The sequence below is a fragment of the Armigeres subalbatus genome, chromosome 3 (genome assembly GCF_024139115.2).
Source record: "Armigeres subalbatus isolate Guangzhou_Male chromosome 3, GZ_Asu_2, whole genome shotgun sequence".
Lineage (NCBI taxonomy): Eukaryota > Metazoa > Arthropoda > Insecta > Diptera > Culicidae > Armigeres > Armigeres subalbatus.
In genome coordinates, this window is record NC_085141.1 from 285,568,750 (window position 1) to 285,587,580 (window position 18,831).

General features: G+C 42.7%; 1 protein-coding gene across 1 annotated transcript; it reads left to right on the plus strand.

Annotated features, from left to right (window-relative positions):
• The first annotated feature begins 8,129 nt into the window (after window positions 1-8,129).
• LOC134222523 (uncharacterized) lies at window positions 8,130-8,627 on the plus strand. The gene has a single exon (XM_062701674.1). It carries the CDS (start codon window positions 8,130-8,132, stop codon window positions 8,625-8,627), a length of 498 nt encoding a protein of 165 aa, XP_062557658.1.
• Window positions 8,628-18,831: the final 10,204 nt, after the last annotated feature.

Sequence of the window (18,831 nt, forward strand, 5' to 3'; positions counted from 1 at the left end):
TTAAACACGGTGGTGAGGCACTGGCTAGAGCGCTGCACTGGGTTATTAACAAGATTTGGGAGGAGGAAGTTTTGCCGCAGGAGTGGATGGAAGGTGTCGTGTGTCCCATCTACAAAAAGGGCGATAAGCTGGATTGTAGCAACTACTGCGCAATCACATTGCTGAACGCCGCCTACAAGGTACTCTCCCAAATTTTATGCCGTCGACTAGCACCAATTGCAAGGGAGTTCGTGGGGCAGTACCAGGCGGGTTTTATGGGCGAACGCTCCACCACGCACCAGGTCTTCGCCATTCGCCAAGTACTGCAGAAATGCCGCGAATACAACGTGCCCACACATCATCTATTCATCGACTTCAAAGCCGCATATGATACAATCGATCGGGACCAGCTATGGCAGCTAATGCACGAAAACGGATTTCCGGATAAACTGATACAGTTGATCAAAGCGACGATGGATCGGGTGATGTGCGTAGTTCGAGTTTCAGGGGCATTCTCGAGTCCCTTCGAAACGCGTAGAGGGTTACGGCAAGGTGATGGTCTTTCGTGTTTGCTATTCAACATCGCTTTGGAAGGGGTAATACGAAGAGCAGGGATTAACACGAGTGGTATAATTTTCAATAAGTCCGTCCAGCTATTTGGTTTCGCCGACGACATAGATATTATGGCACGTAACTTTGAAAAGATGGAGGAAGCCTACATCAAACTGAAGAGGGAAGCTAAGTGGATCGGACTAGTCATCAACACGTCGAAGACGAAGTACATGATAGGAAGAGGTTCAAGAGAAGACAATGTGAGCCACCCACCGCGAGTTTGCATCGGTGGTGACGAAATCGAGGTGGTAGAAGAATTTGTGTACTTGGGCTCACTGGTGACTGCCGAAAATGACACCAGCAGAGAAATTCGGAGACGCATAGTGGCTGGAAATCGTACGTACTTTGGACTCCGCAAGACGCTCCGAACGAATAGAGTTCGCCGCCGTACCAAACTGACAATCTACAAAACGCTCATTAGACCGGTAGTCCTCTACGGACACGAGACATGGACGATGCTCGTGGAGGACCAACGCGCACTTGGAGTTTTCGAAAGGAAAGTGCTGCGTACCATGTATGGTGGGGTGCAGATGGCGGACGGTACGTGGAGGAGGCGAATGAACCACGAATTGCATCAGCTGTTGGGAGAACCATCCATCGTTCACACCGCGAAAATCGGACGACTGCGATGGGCCGGGCACGTAGCCAGAATGTCGGACAGTAACCCGGTGAAAATGGTTCTCGACAACGATCCGACGGGCACAAGAAGGCGAGGTGCGCAGCGGGCAAGGTGGATCGATCAGGTGGAAGATGACTTGCGGACCCTCCGTAGACTGCGTGGTTGGCGACGTGTAACCATGGACCGAGCCGAATGGAGAAGACTCTTATATACCGCACAGGCCACTTCGGCCTTAGTCTGAATAAATAATAATAATATGTATTCCCTTTTGCTCTAGTAGTTATCGCTTTCAAAATATGCAAGCTAATATTATATATTTGCATGATCTCGGTCAGTGTAAAGCGCGCCACATAGCAGTGCCAGTGATGATGCCTTTTTTGTGCCTTTGTAAGAGTTAAAAAGCACACAAGAAAGGTCCAATATATCACTGAGAGGTAAAAAGGTCCTTATTTTTTAATCCGTTTATACCCATTTTAAAATTTCACGTTTAATTTGTTTAAAGTACCGCCAACGGGGGTGTCATTGGGCCAAAATGTGGTATGCTCCAAATAAATGTTAGAAAGCTCTAGTAGTTAACATTGGAATCAAGTTTTAATTAGTTTAGTTAGTTTAGCGTACATTACTCGTTGCTACGAAAAACCAGAACCGCTATATGAATATTCATAAAATTCGATAAAACAACAACAGATTATCGTAACATGATAACCAGGTATCCATCGATCTAAAAGCTAGATATGTACTACATTTGTGGGGCATTACTGACACTATTTTAATACGGGTTCATTCGATCAATAGTTTTACATTCAAATTCCAAGCATTATGGTACGAGCACAATTAGTTATTGAAATTTGTTTTGTGATTTCATAGACGAGAATTTTACTATAATTTCGAACCGTTTGAAGTTTTGATCGAAATTCGTAACAGTTTCTGAGATATTGGGAGTTGAAACATTTTTCGTTTTTGGCCCAATCTTACCCCCTAGGCCCAATGTCACCCGGAACGACGGTACATTGGATGAGTATAGATGCCAGAAAAGTGATTTCTCTATACATTATTATTTTGACCATAACTTTCAAGCCCATAGTCCGACGTATGGCGTATTTTCAATAGGAAATAATGGGGATGATGAATACCACCCTTTTCAAGCCAATCGGATAACACTAAGTTATTTCACGAAAAATTGAATTTCGACCATTTTTTCCTATCTCACCTATATATCTAACTCCTGCAAAATCTCCTGCAAATCAAAATCTAATTTTCTTAAATTTTCACCGATATAATATTTTGATCGCATGCTTTCCTGATAGGGGATGATTAGTACTAGAACCCTGTGAAAACAGATCGGAGGTTCATCTTAGTTTCATAATATTGTCATTCCTGGTATGCGTGAGAGGAAAACGAATCCTTCTCTCCAAAATTTTCGTGGGGCAGCAGGGACTATGTTCAAGGGCTTTACGACCCCTCCCCACGGCCTCTGCGAGTTAGTGGGCCTCCCTAGGACGTGGTGGGGTTTGATCTGCTTGTGTTGAGTCAGGTGTGTCATAATGCACCCCACCTGTCCAAAACGCCCCCTTTGATTTCTAGAAAACTATAACAAACTAAGGGTAAAAATCAGTTGGTACTTTTAAATATTTGTAAAACCATCATACTATGTGAATATGGAAGTATTTTTGTATTGCGTAATGAAAATAATAGCAAAATACAAAAAGTTACAGTTTTGATGTAACTTTTCATGTTTGCTCAACATTCTAGAGCGACGCTAGTAAACTGTCCGCAAAACTTGCACTGGAACACAAAATAACTTTTATCAGTGGTTAATATAATATAAAATTGCTTTCATCTTCAAAAATGTAACGTTTTTCAAAAATATGTTTCACTGGTCAAAACGCCCCAATGTAGACAGGACGATATGTCCTTACCTACTATACACAAGCGTGGCGAGCCTACAGCAGTTGTTTTCAAATGATATGGGAACTTTCGAAATGTCATTCAAACCTGCTTAAATGGATTTATGTTGGTTTTTAATGTGAAGCACATAAGGATTTGTAACTTTTTTTTTTATCATGGGATTGATAAAATACTAAAGAAGGGCTATGAAACGTCCATTTTTTGAAATTTATTTTTTCACGACTTTTCAAAAAAGCTTTATTACGTGTTCTCTGTAATATTTTTATATGACTACATACTGGCAATGCATTTGCGACTTTTTGCATCACCAAATAACACAAAGGTTGCATAAATTGCGTTGAAAAGTAGAAAGGGGGCATATTATTCCGTCCTACCCTACTTAGTATACTAGAAAGGCAAAAAGGGGTGGTGAAACATTATTCAACCTTACTAACGGCACATGATAATTCGTCTGTATGTTTCTTGTTCCACATGTTCTTTTGCATATATTCGGATAACGAAAGATCACATGAGATAATCAATTTGAAGATTCTTCGCGCATATGAGATTATTTTATGAAAGCAAACAAAGCTGCAATGCGCACGATATTGATGGCATTGTTGTTCCTTTATTTGAAGAGCTCTAATTTGAAAATAATGGAAAAAGCACTTTGCACGACACAGATCACGATGAAGCGGTTCATCTTTGGCTTACGATGCCCTCTTTTGGGCCCATAATGAACGGTATCAAATTATACGGACGTGCACATGAACAAGCGACTGGGACATGCATCGCAGTGATAGCCATGAAGGCAATATGGGCATTGCGGAAAATTGGATGTGAACGTGATTGCTTACATGCGAATCGACAGCAGCTAGGAACAACAACGCTGTGGTCGCAAGAGCTGATGAACCTTTCTCTTGGTAATTTCCATCTATGAGAGCGATCCTCCACATCGAAAGGTCAATGCTGCATAGGTCATATCAAATTTCTGCAGCTGCTCCTTCGCTGCCATACTGCATAATCCCCTGAACAGAGGCCGATCGATACGATAAATCACAGAAAGAGGTCAAATACAACCTTATGTGAGTTACAATTACTTCGAATGTATCGTACCATCATACATGGGTGGCTGAACATATGAAATAGATTGTGCGCCAATTCTGGAAAACAAAGATTTTCGTGCCAACGACCTGCTGGCACCGAAAAGAACATCACCGAATAAGTAAAGAACTTCCCGCCCCACATTTACAACCATCAACTAAGCCCAACGATCGCCATCGACGATGATGTTTTTTAATGCGATAGCGATGCGAAACTGCGTTGGAGGATAAAAGCGATCAAGCATCAATCTTTCTGGGAATTAGATTAGGCGGATGCTCGACCTCCTGTCTGCGGTGAGTCTGCGCCGCCGCCGGAGGTAGTTTACGCCCGGTCAAAGTGGCAGGATGATCCCATGTTCGTCTTGCGCTGTGCTGCCAGTCACGGTACCACCAAGAAAGGCGTAAGTGTATCAGAGGGGTCCCCGGCACACGTTCGCACTCGTGAGTCAGCGCATTATGGGTTACATGGGTTGAAGGTACATCATCACCGTCCGGGGTCCCTCGATAGCCGGTTGGAAGCGATGTGGGTGAGAAAATTATGACTGGCTGACAGACATCCATCCTGTTTCGGGACGTGATTCATGTAGGAGCTGACGGGTAGACTCGGATGGATTGTAAATGGTACTGTAAAAGATCGCATCCATCTGATCAACGCGATGTTGTCTAATATATGTTCAGATAATTGTTCTCATATTTTTGGCACATGTCCGCCATCACCCTTATAGGTTGGAACCACTTTCAGACATACTCAGCTAATGTTGTCGTCCCCCTGTTGCTCCAGTAGAAAAGTACACTCTTTTCGTGCTCGTGCGGAGGTGGAAGATGATGATTATTAATTTTATGCTTCGACACTGTTTTTCGGTGTAAACAAACCGAGCCAAATTTTGAATTAATTCAAGTTGATGTTTGACGTGCTGTCGTTCAAGCTTACAAAAGCCCCTCGTGGGAACCATTTGCAAAGAGGAAGATCATTATGGTCATAAACGAAAGACGATCTGCTTCCTCTTGATACTTTGACATTGGATTTGAGATATTTTATTTTCTCCTTTCACACTTATTGTTCTTATTACGATTTTCACAGTTATGAATTTAAAGCCTTTGGTTCCTGCCAATGCATATTATGTGAAAGTTATTAGAAAATACCACGCCTATTAATTGAGAAGATCATCAATTGAATCGAGAATCAAATTCTAAATTGTATCCGGATTACCAAAATAGTGTTGAAAAATAAAACTTCAATGTATTTCTCTCCCACCTTTCAGATATCAGATTTTCCATACGATAAGTGGCATAAATTGGAATTCAAATTCTGAACAATGGTTCGTGAAATTGAGACATTTGACATTTCATAACACAGGACACATGTCTGGATATAAGAAAAGTGAGTGATTTTTCAATTCCATAGAAAAAGAAATATTCGAAAAATGCTTTTAAACTCAGCTGAACCATCCCTTGGAAAAAAAAGTTGCAACGATTTGAAAAATATCCTCTCATAGGAGGGCAATTTATAAAGCCCGACATCGAAAATGAAAACACTTTTCTTCACTTTCTGGCTCGATTTCTGCCCCCTGTTTGGTTGGTAGGCCGCACCATCGAAAGATAAGATATCGCAGGCGGGTAGAGAAGATTCAAAAGCCATCTCCGATACGGAACGGATCAATCCGCTCGTTGAGACTGAGGGGCCTACGGATGCTCATCAATGGAGCACAAAATCCCATTCAAAGTACCCTTCAGTGGGTCCCTGGTGTCGTCGACGAATGCGGTCGTGTGACTGATGGACCGTTTTTGTTCCTTATGGCTCTGTGGGTCAGGTTCAGGTTCGTGGCTCATGTAGAACGGGCAACCTCTGCCGGCCAACCTAGAGATGATTTATTGTGGTTTAAATTAAATAAATAAAATAAATATGTGTTTTGATTACCTTCCGATATGGATCGACGAACGAACGTGTGAAGGTGTCAAAATGCGTCAGGCCTCTTTGTGGTCTGCGCTGTGCCCAGCCGCCGCCGCCGCTTTAGGACTCGGTGCCTGACACAAGCGACCTTATAGATTTAGATAAATCGGTTCGAATCGCTTGTTCCCGTTTTCGGGCTGCTGATAATTTTGGATCATTAACATTTCGCTGCGGACGATTGAAAAGCCGGCTCTCGCGTGCCAGGCTCGGCTTGGATAAATTGTAATAAATGACCGCTATCAGGGGGAATCAAGTGCAGATTGACAACGAAAAATGATGCTCACCATTTAGGAATTTCGATCAAATGTCATCCGATGGCACGTTGTGCCCACAGATGTGAATCACCCAAGGCATTAAAGTCACCTTGGGACAACCGTTGAAAATCAAATTAGACATATTTCAGAGTTCAGTTGAAAACAATTGCAGCATATAGACATGTACTTGGACAATTGCAGGGGAAGTGGTTCGGTTGCACTATGGATTTGAACAGACCATTAATCGGAAAATTGACATTCACCAATATTTTTTCACTATGTTTTTTTGAAAGTAGATACACAAGATAAGAAAACCCAAAAAATTGCGTGTCCCTACGGGTTATAAATTTTATCATTATTAGTTTTAATATTACTAAAGTTGAGAAAAGGTGAAAAAAAGCTGTTTTATCTTCAAAATCATGCTTCACTTAATATCAGTTTTTGGAAGGTTTTTTTCTGATACGATACAAAGGTTTATATACATCATTGTAAAGACAATAAAAAAATCTTTCAAATCGTACATATTGAAATCGTGATATTATGGAATCTATGACAAAAGGTCGAAAGGACAAAATAACTCTTGGCGGCTGTGGAAAACTCATCTGAAAATCAAGTCGTTTTCGGCCGTTGCAGTCTTGTAAAGCAGCAAAAAGAGCAGAGTTTTTGCCAACTGTGTAGACCAACTCTGGTGTGAGATTGATTCTCTCCGTTTCAGTTTCTTGTGTATTTCGACCTTTTGTCCCTTTCGCCTTTTTGATCTTATTGATCTTTTGTTCCTTTCGACCTTTTGTCCCGTTCGACATTTTGTCTTTCGACCTTTTGTCCTTTCGAACTTTTGTCTTTCGACCTTATGTCCTTAAACCTTCCGTTACCAACCCCCCTTTTGAAAACGAAAATAAAAATCTTTTTGGCTGTAACATTTTTGTCTTTGGACATTTTTTTTTGCAACTTTCACCAAAAGAAGCGGAATTTATTCAAATTTCAGGGGCTCTAGGAAGAACGCATACTTCGGAAATGATTATTTTAGATATTTTGAAGAGAAACGACGCATAAACTATACCAAATTTGATCAGGAATTCGATCGGTCCGAAATATGGCCTGTAATCCGGAATCCGGACGTTCCGCTAGAACCTGTTACGGGGTCACTTTACGGAAATAGGCAAATACCATCATGCGACCCATCAAACTTCATGATTTCAAAAGTTATTTATGCCATTCTATGGTAGTTTTGTACTTCCGGGACCATATTTGAAGCGATTGGAAGTGGTAAACTGATTTGCCGAGTTCAAGGGACAATATTGGGAAAATAAGCAAACCCCATCATGCAGCGTATCGAACTTCATGATTTCAAAAGCTATTTATGCCATTCTATGGTAGTTTTGTGCTTCCTGGACCGTATTTGAACCGATTGGAACCGGTAAACGGTTTTACCATGAATCGGTTCAAAGGTCAATTTTGAGAAATAAGCAAACCCCATCATGCGGCATATCAAACTTCATGATTTCAAAAGTCATGACATTCTATAGTAGTTTTGTACCTCTTGGACCGTACTTGAACCGATTGGAAACGGTAAACGGTTTTATCGAGTACTGGTTTGAGGGTCAATTTTGGGAAAATGAGCTAATCCCATCATGCGGCATATAAATTTTCATGATTTCAGTTGGGGTATCCCATGGTGAAACGGTTTCTTCCAGACGCCAAACACCATCTTCTTAAACTCGTCAATGACATTTGGGAGAACCGCACTTTCCCCGACGAGTGGTAGTGATAGTCACATGACGGGTCGGGATTCCTCCAAGTTTCGACCGATCTCCCTCACCTCCTGTGCCCGTAAGATCATGAAGAGGATGGTCAGCCGCCCGCTCCGTGGAAAATTGGAAGCAGATGGAAGATTCGGCTTCCAACAGCACGCCTTTCGCCCAGGTTATGGCACCAGCACATACTTTGCCAGCCTGGGTAGTGTGCTGCAGAGCGCGTATAACGAAGCCAAGCATGTTGACCTGGTTTCGATGGACATTGCCAAAGCCTTCAGCAGGACCTGGACACCCATGGTCCTCAACAAATTACAAGAATGGGGCACCACTGACAACATGCTTGCCTTTATCAAAAACTTATTGACCGGTACAACCTTTACGGTCCTCATTGGTGACTCTGCATCCGGAGAGTATGCCGAGGAAACTGGGGTCCCCAAGGGTCGGCTCTTGTGGTCACCCTCTTCCTGATTGCAATGAACGGGGTCTTCGGCATACTACCGGCCAACGTCCACCTCTTTGTCTACGCCGACGACATCCTCCTGGTTGTTGTAGGTGGAACTCATGGGCGAACTAGGACTAAAGCACAGGCGGCGGTTAGCACAATCCACCGCTGGGCCAAATCCATTGGCTTTACTATGAATGCATTCAGGGCCACGATTGCCATGGCCACCATCAAGTCGGAGGCCCGCCTATTAAGCTTGGCCACGACCCCATACCTAACCGTAAAATCGTTCGCGTTCTTGGCGTCGATATCGACCGGCGGCTTACCTTTTTACCACACTTCCGGGCGGAGAACGTGGCCTTCAAGCCGCGAATCATCCTAATGAAAACCCTGGCCGCAAAACACCATACCAACAACCGGCATACCAGGCTAAGTATAGGCCAAGCAACCATTGATAGTCGCCTGTTATATGGGTTAGAGCTGACCTGCGCGAAGGGCGTGCTTTCCCCAGTATTCAACAGCTACGTCCGACTGGCTTCTGGTCTCCTTCCTTCCACGCCAGCTGAAGAAACTTGTGTCGAAGCCGGAATCTTCCCTTTCCGTAATAGAGTCCTCACGGCCATGTGCTGCAAGGCAGCTTCCTATGCTGCGGTGACATCAGGAGAGTACGGGATCCCTCTCCTCGGCGAGGCTGACCGGATCCTATGAAGCGTGCCCTATTAACATATGCTGATTTCATAACACTCTTGAAGAGGGATTTATGGTCTTCAAAAGCGTTATAAAACTTAAAATGTTACTTGGGTGGCCGGCACCGGTCTCCTACCAAGTGGCGCGGGTCCACTGTCACGGAGCAAGAAGCTAGTCAATGCCTCCCGTCAAAATCGAAAACTCCATCGCCGCGCACTTCCGGAGAGGCGACAACTCCGAGGAGCAAAGAAGGTCGGTCATCAAGCTCGTGGCCACTCGCTTCCGGAACCATACCGTACGGTACACCGATGGTTCCGTGTCTAGCAGAGGGGTAGGTTTCGGTGTTTCCGGTACCAATCTAGCCAGGTCCGAGAGCCTACCATCTCAGTGCAGCGTATTTTCCGCCGAAGCTACAGCCATCTTCGTCGCTGCCACCCTTCCAGCAAACAAACCGATTGCGATCCTTACGGACTCGGCCAGTGTGGTGGCTGCCCTCCAAAGCCACACACCAAAGCACCCGTGGATCCAAGGAATCCTTGCAGATATGGCACCAGCAACCTGTTTCGCCTGGATTCCCGGCCATTGCGGCATTAGGGGAAATGTGGAAACTGACGCCCTTGCCTGCGTGGGGCATGAAGGCTCGCCCTATACCCGTTCCGTCCCGCTGGTCGACGATAAAAATTGACAAAACGTGTCGTCGCCCAGGACTGAGCCCGGGCTTGGAACAGCAACAACGTCCTACCTCTAAGAAAGGCGAAAGGCACCACTGGTCCCTGGCACGATCTGACTTCGCAAAAACAGCAGACCACCAGACTCCGGACCGGGCATACCAGGGTCTCCCACAACTTCGGTGGGGGCCCTTTTCGGTCGGAATGTGACTTTTGCGAGGTAGGGAACAGCGTCGAGCACTTTGTATGCAGGTGCCTGAAATTTGACCACCCTAGGAATCATTATGGTATTCCAGCTAGCATCCGGGATGCGCTAGCTGATGATGAATCTAATACGGCTGCACTGTTTTGCTTCCTGAAGGATGCAGGTCTGTACTACGCGATATAGATCTGGACCTCTGCCGAAGGCGAACGAGCCTTCTTCGGATATGAGTCCTATCCGTACGTGCGTCTATAACGCTGTCACAGTACAAACATGCTTTATACTGGCTTATACAGCTTTATATTGCCGAAAAGTCAAAATATAGTGCTAATGGTTACTTTGGGTTTCCGTCACACAAAGCTGCAATATATCGGCACCAACATTTCAAATTTTCTCAAAGTTACTATATGTATGTGATTATTACAGTTGAATATACAGCAGTAGATCTCAAATCCCGATCTCAAAGACAGTTTGGATTGCCCAGAATATCACAAAACTATTTTATGATATCCGTTGACCTCCCGGGAAGTGTGATGGATAAAATGGAATTAATAATGAAGCTTTGAATAACGGAAAGAACTTCGAAACAGCTGTAGATCTGAAGTCCCGAGCTCAAGGACAGTTTGGATTGCCCAGAATATCTCATAACTATCTTACTATATCCGTTGACCTCCCTTGTTGCAAGTACGCCATATTTATTTATTTATTTATTTCAATGTTTAGTTTATCTTTGTAAATATATTTATTTTGTTATTTATTTAAATTACAAAACTTTGCATATCCAGTTGCGTCTTTTGAAATAAATCTTTGTGTTGGATCACCGCAAGAATAGTCTAGAAGAAGTACGCCATTGAGTTACCTACGCTAAGAATTGAGTCTTATGAGTTCCCTACAGTCAGCTACCAAAGAATCACATGGGGTTTAGCCAGCATATAGCGCATCATGACGCCAAAAGTAGCGCGTGGCTTGCGGCCAACGACCGGCACGCCGGTCTTTTGAAGTTGCGTTGACCTTTGGCTTGTCCAGCTATGTATCTCTTTTAGAGCGACAATTCACCGATGAACGAAAACACCTATGGGGTCATAACATCTACGGACAGATCGACAGACTCGTGTTTAGGAGGTTCTTGGACTGACTAGCACTGAGGGTACCGACTGAGCCTAAAACTATGACAATTTAAAAAGCTATGCAACTTTTTCAAAGTAACTACGAACAACTAAGCTTCGCGAAAATATCGTTGTAGATAATACAGGTAGTAGTGTATGAATAAAATGGAAAAGTGTTTCTTCGTCGTTAATTATTAAAATATATATAAAAAAATAATCGCAGCTATTTCAAATATGCGTGTATAATAAATCATCGGATCCGGAATAATTTCCGGATTCTAGTACTATAATGCGTAAAAAAAAAGGAAACATGAAACAAAATGTTATTCCTGAGCGTAATGCAGGAAATACAGAAAGGAACTAGTACTGAAGATGTTCTAGTACATCCTCAGAGAACACAGCGATTTTTCGAAAGCGTTTCCTGGAAAAATGCGAGATCAGTTTTGAGACAGACGTGTTAAAAAGTAGTTCGTGATTAGAGTGAAGTGGAATACATCGTATTTAAAATGGAGAGATCCGACAATGGTTCAGTCGGGGAAACCAAAAACGCTCCCACTGGAAAGTAAGTATTGAAAATAACTAAAAAATATGAAAAAAACAACTCGGCCACATATTAAATTAGTGTATTAAAAAAAAAGTCTTAGAAAAATGGCATGTATGTAATTACATTTGGAGTGAAAACAAAATGGCGTTCCTTTTTCTCGCTTCCAAGCAATTTCGAATGTTTCCGCAAACAAAATGGCGATGAATTTAAATGTTTCTTATCAACGCAACTATAAGATCCTTCCGTTTATTGATTATTCACATTTATAAGTAGTTTATGGAAAAGTAGTATGATAGTAAAATATAATTCCTGAAAAAGAATTGTAGAAATATATTAACCAGGTTTTTACGTCCATTACGTTCAATCTAGGAGACAATATTTATTTTTCATCAAGTTTGTGTTTGACCCAGTTGAGTTTCACGGTAAAATCCAATCCTAGATCGGGTTGGTGCGTTCCGCAGTGGACGTTGGATCCCATTTTAAAATCCAATCCTAGATCGGGTTGGTGCGTTCAATAGTGAACGTTGGATTCGGTTGGATCCCATATTGAAATCCAATCCCAGATCGGGTTGGTGCGTTCCGCAGTGGACGTTGGATCCGGTTGGATCCCATTTTCAAATCCTATCCCAGATTGGGTTGGTGTGTTCCGCAGTGAACGTTGGATCCGGTTGAATCTCATTTTAAAATCCAATCCTAGATCGGGTTGGTGCGTTCCGCAGTGGACGTTGGATCCGGTTGGATCCCATTTTCAAATCCAATCCCAGATCGGGTTGGTGCGTTCCGCAGTGAACGTTGGATCCGGTTGGATCCCATTTTAAAATCCAATCCTAGATCGGGTTGGTGCGTTCCGCAGTGGACGTTGGATCCGGTTGGATCCCATTTTAAAATCCAATCCTAGATCGGGTTGGTGCGTTCAATAGTGAACGTTGGGTCCGGTTGGATCCCATATTGAAATCCAATCCCAGATCGGGTTGGTGCGTTCCGCAGTGGACGTTGGATCCGGTTGGATCCCATTTTCAAATCCAATCCCAGATTGGGTTGGTGCGTTCCGCAGTGAACGTTGGATCCCATTTTAAAATCCAATCCTAGATCGGGTTGGTGCGTTCCGCAGTGGACGTTGGATCCGGTTGGATCCCATTTTCAAATCCAATCCCAGATCGGGTTGGTGCGTTCCGCAGTGAACGTTGGATCCGGTTGGATCCCATTTTAAAATCCAATCCTAGATCGGGTTGGTGCGTTCCGTAGTGAACGTTGGGTCCGGTTGGATCCCATTTTAAAATCCAATCCTAGATCGGGTTGGTGCGTTCAATAGTGAACGTTGGGTCCGGTTGGATCCCATATTGAAATCCAATCCCAGATCGGGTTGGTGCGTTCCGCAGTGGACGTTGGATCCGGTTGGATCCCATTTTAAAATCCAATCCTAGATCGGGTTGGTGCGTTCCGCAGTGGACGTTGGATCCGGTTGGATCCCATTTTAAAATCCAATCCTAGATCGGGTTGGTGCGTTCAATAGTGAACGTTGGGTCCGGTTGGATCCCATATTGAAATCCAATCCCAGATCGGGTTGGTGCGTTCCGCAGTGGACGTTGGATCCGGTTGGATCCCATTTTCAAATCCAATCCCAGATCGGGTTGGTGCGTTCCGCAGTGAACGTTGGATCCGGTTGGATCCCATTTTAAAATCCAATCCTAGATCGGGTTGGTGCGTTCCGCAGTGGACGTTGGATCCGGTTGGATCCCATTTTAAAATCCAATCCTAGATCGGGTTGGTGCGTTCAATAGTGAACGTTGGGTCCGGTTGGATCCCATATTGAAATCCAATCACAGATCGGGTTGGTGCGTTCCGCAGTGGACGTTGGATCCGGTTGGATCCCATTTTCAAATCCAATCCCAGATTGGGTTGGTGCGTTCCGCAGTGAACGTTGGATCCGGTTGGATCCCATTTTAAAATCCAATCCTAGATCGGGTTGGTGCGTTCCGTAGTGAACGTTGGATCCGGTTGGATCCCATTTTAAAATCCAATCCTAGATCGGGTTGGTGCGTTCCGTAGTGAACGTTGGATCCGGTTGGATCCCATTTTAAAATCCAATCCTAGATCGGGTTGGTGCGTTCCGCAGTGGACGTTGGATCCGGTTGGATCCCATTTTAAAATCCAATCCTAGATCGGGTTGGTGCGTTCCGTAGTGGACGTTGGATCCGGTTGGATCCCATTTTCAAATCCAATCCTAGATCGGGTTGGTGCGTTCTGCAGTGGACGTTGGATCCGATTGGATCCCATTTTAAAATCCAATCCTAGATCGGGTTGGTGCGTTCTGCAGTGGACGTTGGATCCGATTGGATCCCATTTTAAAATACAATCCTAGATCGAATTGGTGCGTTCCGCAGTGGACGTTGAATCCGGTTGGATCCCATATTGAAATCCAATCCCAGATCGGGTTGGTGCGTTCCGCAGTGGAAGTTGGATCCGGTTGGATCCCATTTTCAAATCCAATCCCAGATCAGGTTGGTGCGTTCCGCAGTGAACGTTGGATACGGTTGGATCCCATTGTAAAATCCAATCCTACATCAGGTTCGTGCGTTCCGCAGTGGACGTTGGATCCCATTTTCAAATCCAATTCTTGATCGAGTTGGTGCGTTCCGCAGTGGACGTCGGATCCCATTGTAATATCCAATACATGATCGGATTGGTTCGTAAACGTTGGTCCAGGTGGATGATCCTATAGAAATGCCATTCTGTTTTAATCGATGCATTCCGAAGCGACGAATGTTCGACCCGAAAGAATTTTCAGGGTAGATTGAACATTGACTTGGTTGTGCTCCGAAGCGATTGTTCTATCCGGTTTTGTCCTCGATCGTATGAGTGCTCTAGAGAGCCAAAGTTGGAAGAGTTAAACTAAGTGACAGACTGTAGTCAGGCTATATTTGAATATTAATAAAGAAATTATTATTTTGTATTATATATAATTAGTTCCGACAATGTTGAAAAACAGCGCTAACGTATTTGCGTGTTTTACGTGTTGTTGTAACAGGAAGACTACCAGAGCTTCGAAGAGGGACGCAGCAGAGATGGCAAAAGAACTTGAGGAAGAAAAGAATCTGAATTCAACTTTGCGGTCGAAACTAAAGAAAGTCCGATCCGATAAGAAGCAGCTTGAGCATTCATTTGCAGATGGAAGTTTCGTTCGTTTACATTCTACTATGCGCGAAGAAAATTCGGCGAGCGATCAAAACTCCGTTTTAATGGCATCCATGAGCAATCTCTCGTTTGCCTCACTCCAAGTGCCAGAATGCAAACCAAGCGATGGCGAGGAAGATATCGATCGAAAAACCTATGAGCAATGGAAGGAGCTACTAGAGGCATCTATGCAACTGGCAGGTGTATCGGATGAGCTAACACGAATTAACATATTCAAAATAAAAGCATTGGCAGCAGCAAAAATTGATGGAATCCACTGGAAATCAGCTTTACATGAATATGTCCACGTGCATAATACGCTCAAACCACATGCTAGGCTCGGAATCACACCGTTTGAGCTATTAGTCGGGTGGAAGCACAGAGGCACATTCCCATCGCTTTGGGACTGTAAACTAGGAGATACCATCGATCGAAATAACGTGCGTGATTTAGATGCAACGACGAAACTGCAGAGTAAAAAGTATGCTGATGCTCGGCGGGGAGCAAAACCATCAAATATTTCCGTAGGAGATATCGTGCTGATAGCGGTAACGAAAAAGGCAAAAACGGATCCTTCATTCTCTACGGAACGATTTACTGTGCTATCAAGAGACGGTGCTAAGGTTGTAGTTAGAAGTGATCGAGGTGTTCAGTACACACGAAGTATAAATGACCTTAAGCGAGCACCACTGAACAGCAGTTTTGACACTGAAAAGGATGGAAGTGGACCGGAATGCTCTGCAGAAGACGACTATCTCGACGATGTAGCAAGACCGAAAGCAACAACAGGACGACCTGTTCGGAGCACTCGTAAACCGGAAAGATTTCAAGATATGTGGTTATATAACATATTCCAATAAGTTTGTTAATGTTTCCTGATGAAACGTGAGTAAATTACCTAACACATGCGTTCTTTACAACATCTACTGCAATAAAGATAGTACTCACGATAAAACATTGTCTTACAATAGTTCAGATCCATATTCGGTCATTTAATCCACAAAGTAGGCGGACAACATAGGTAGGACATAGTCTGCAAAAGGTTTTTTTCAGGAACGTACAAGCCTGTATTCCACAGCGAATATGGAGTGTAGACATCGTGGAAGTATGACTGTCTGGTTGTTCGGCTGTTCTGCTACCTACGAACAAAATTGGCAAATCTGCAAAACATACATTATAAATTTTAAATGTTAAGTCAGTATTTCCTTCGTAATTCATGCTTACATCAGCACTGTTAAACACGTTAAAAATTAAAATAAGCGAGAATTCTGGTTAATGAACTCGTCGAGGAACAAAAAAAAAAGATGTTTTTTTTCTGACCGTTGCAAAAGAAAACTTTAGGCGCAATGACTAAGAAAACACAGGTGATACCGTAAAACTGAATATGAGAGTATTAGGGTAAAATCAGCAGTGATTCAAATCGTTCGGGGCTGTCAATTTGAATATGAATCTGAAACATGAATTTTCTTAGCAGCCGTTCTAGATTCATTTTTCTACCAGTCAACTGATAAAAAAAATAAAACTGATATAACAACGCTCAGTTCTATTTTCTGCAGATTTGAACCACGAATGAGAAATTCAAATATTTTTCAATTGTTTTGACTTTTGGTATACTGTATATGAATGCGTTATTTCATCTACGGATCGATCCACTTTGCAATTACTGCACCTTTCTTGACAGCAACATGATTCCATTTAATTTAAAATTTGAAAAACATGAATCGAACACTGCTGGGGAAACCAGCCCGGTGGCATCCCTATCTCACACAATAGGTTTGTTTTGCAGCCCACACTGCGCGACCGTATCCCACTGACAGTTCTGTATCCTAATGAGAATCAAATGTGATGCTTGTAAACAAAACACATACTATCATGAATTTTACACTGAGATGTTGGCTGCAAAAACATGGCGCCGTACCACCCACCTGGGGGAAACCAGCAAGTTTGTTCTATTTTGCTCAATATTTAAACTAAATAGTGGTCGAAATTTTTTTTTCTCTTTCTCCAAAATGAGTGTTTTTGTTCTATGCAAATCCGTTCTCGCATGGAAGAAACGCTCATTGGAATGCTGTGGGACCAAATGCGTCGTCATTATTTTGTACATAATTTTTACAGCTGTGACGTTTCACTTCCGCTCTCGTTTATAGCGCATCTCAGGTTTAGAACATTAGGGCCTGATTTGGCCCGCACCTTCAAAGAAATCAATTGAGCAAAGTTTTGATTTTGATGACGTGAGACTCTGCAAAGATGGATTCTGCATTCGCATCATATTTTCAAATCACGCGTATGACAAGTTAGCCCTAACTTTTCTATTCAACACTCAAAAAAAAAATAAACTGAGAAATACAATAAATTTTCCCACCGGTTATTTCTAGTTAAAGTTTTTTTTTATGATTATGTAAATTCGTATACGAATTGAAATGTGATTTTTGTAAACGACTTATACGAAAGAGAGTAGAGGTGGAGAAGGATGTAGATAATACAGGTAGTAGTGTATGAATAAAATGGAAAAGTGTTTCTTCGTCGTTATTTATTAAAATATATATAAAAAAATAATCGCAGCTATTTCAAATATGCGTGTATAATAAATCATCGGATCCGGAATAATTTCCGGATTCTAGTACTATAATGCGTAAAAAAAAGGAAACATGAAACAAAATGTTATTCCTGAGCGTAATGCAGGAAATACAGAAAGGAACTAGTACTGAAGATGTTCTAGTACATCCTCAGAGAACACAGCGATTTTTCGAAAGCGTTTCCTGGAAAAATGCGAGATCAGTTTTGAGACAGACGTGTTAAAAAGTAGTTCGTGATTAGAGTGAAGTGTAATACATCGTATTTAAAATGGAGAGATCCGACAATCGTAATTTGGGCAGAAATTTCCTAAACAAACCACGATTTGAGACATTGAAGACGCGATTTAGACTTTCTCACTCTCCAGTGAGCTGTAAATATGTAAATATTAGTTTGTTAGTTAGACTATTTCCCTAGCACTTAAATTAGATTAGTACTTAGCTTAAATTAATTGAATATTAAAAACACTCACGATATCCACTTGGATTCGTTCCGGTCGTCTACAGGGGTTAGACAAAAAGGTTGAGATAGGTAAAATAATGTCAAAATTTAAATCATCATAACTTTGCGTAGAATGATCCGATTTTGATAAAATCAGGACCATCAGAACCGGACGCTTTTCTAGTATACTGCCCCTCTGCAAAACCTAAGATTGGTCCTTGGCCACCGTAGATGTTCCGGGTTTTCCGAAGGTATGTTCAAGATGCAATTTTTCGACTGCTTGTCATTTTATGTGACGTTTACTTTCATCATGTTTTATGCTTTCTCCAAAAACTAGAATTAATATGCCGGCCAATGGTGGCTGTAGATCGAGAATCCATCAAAACTACGCAGAGATATGGCCATTTCCGTAAAAACGGTTCCGGGAACATAATGAAATGATAACAGATCGGAATAATGCAAATATGGGTATCTATCTTCATGGCTTTACGAGACGATGATTACAGAAACATTTCCAGAATGATGGTGTCCACTGCCACCCTTATAGCAGGTTCCAAGGGCATTCCAGGAGGGACCGGTTTGGCACCGTCTGGAACTATGCGTATATGGGTGTCAAAATTCATGTTTTCCCAAGCCGATGAATATAGGATCTTTATTAAAGATACATTATGGTGACTGTAAGACTTTCTGGTCAATTTGTAACAGGTTCCGGGTGTTCTGCGAAAGTAACATTTGTTCAGGGTGTATGGCTTTGCGTATAGGGTAAGACGGTATAATATGCCCCCCCTAAGGCAAAACCTTGATAACTTTTTACTTTTCATCGCAATTTATGCA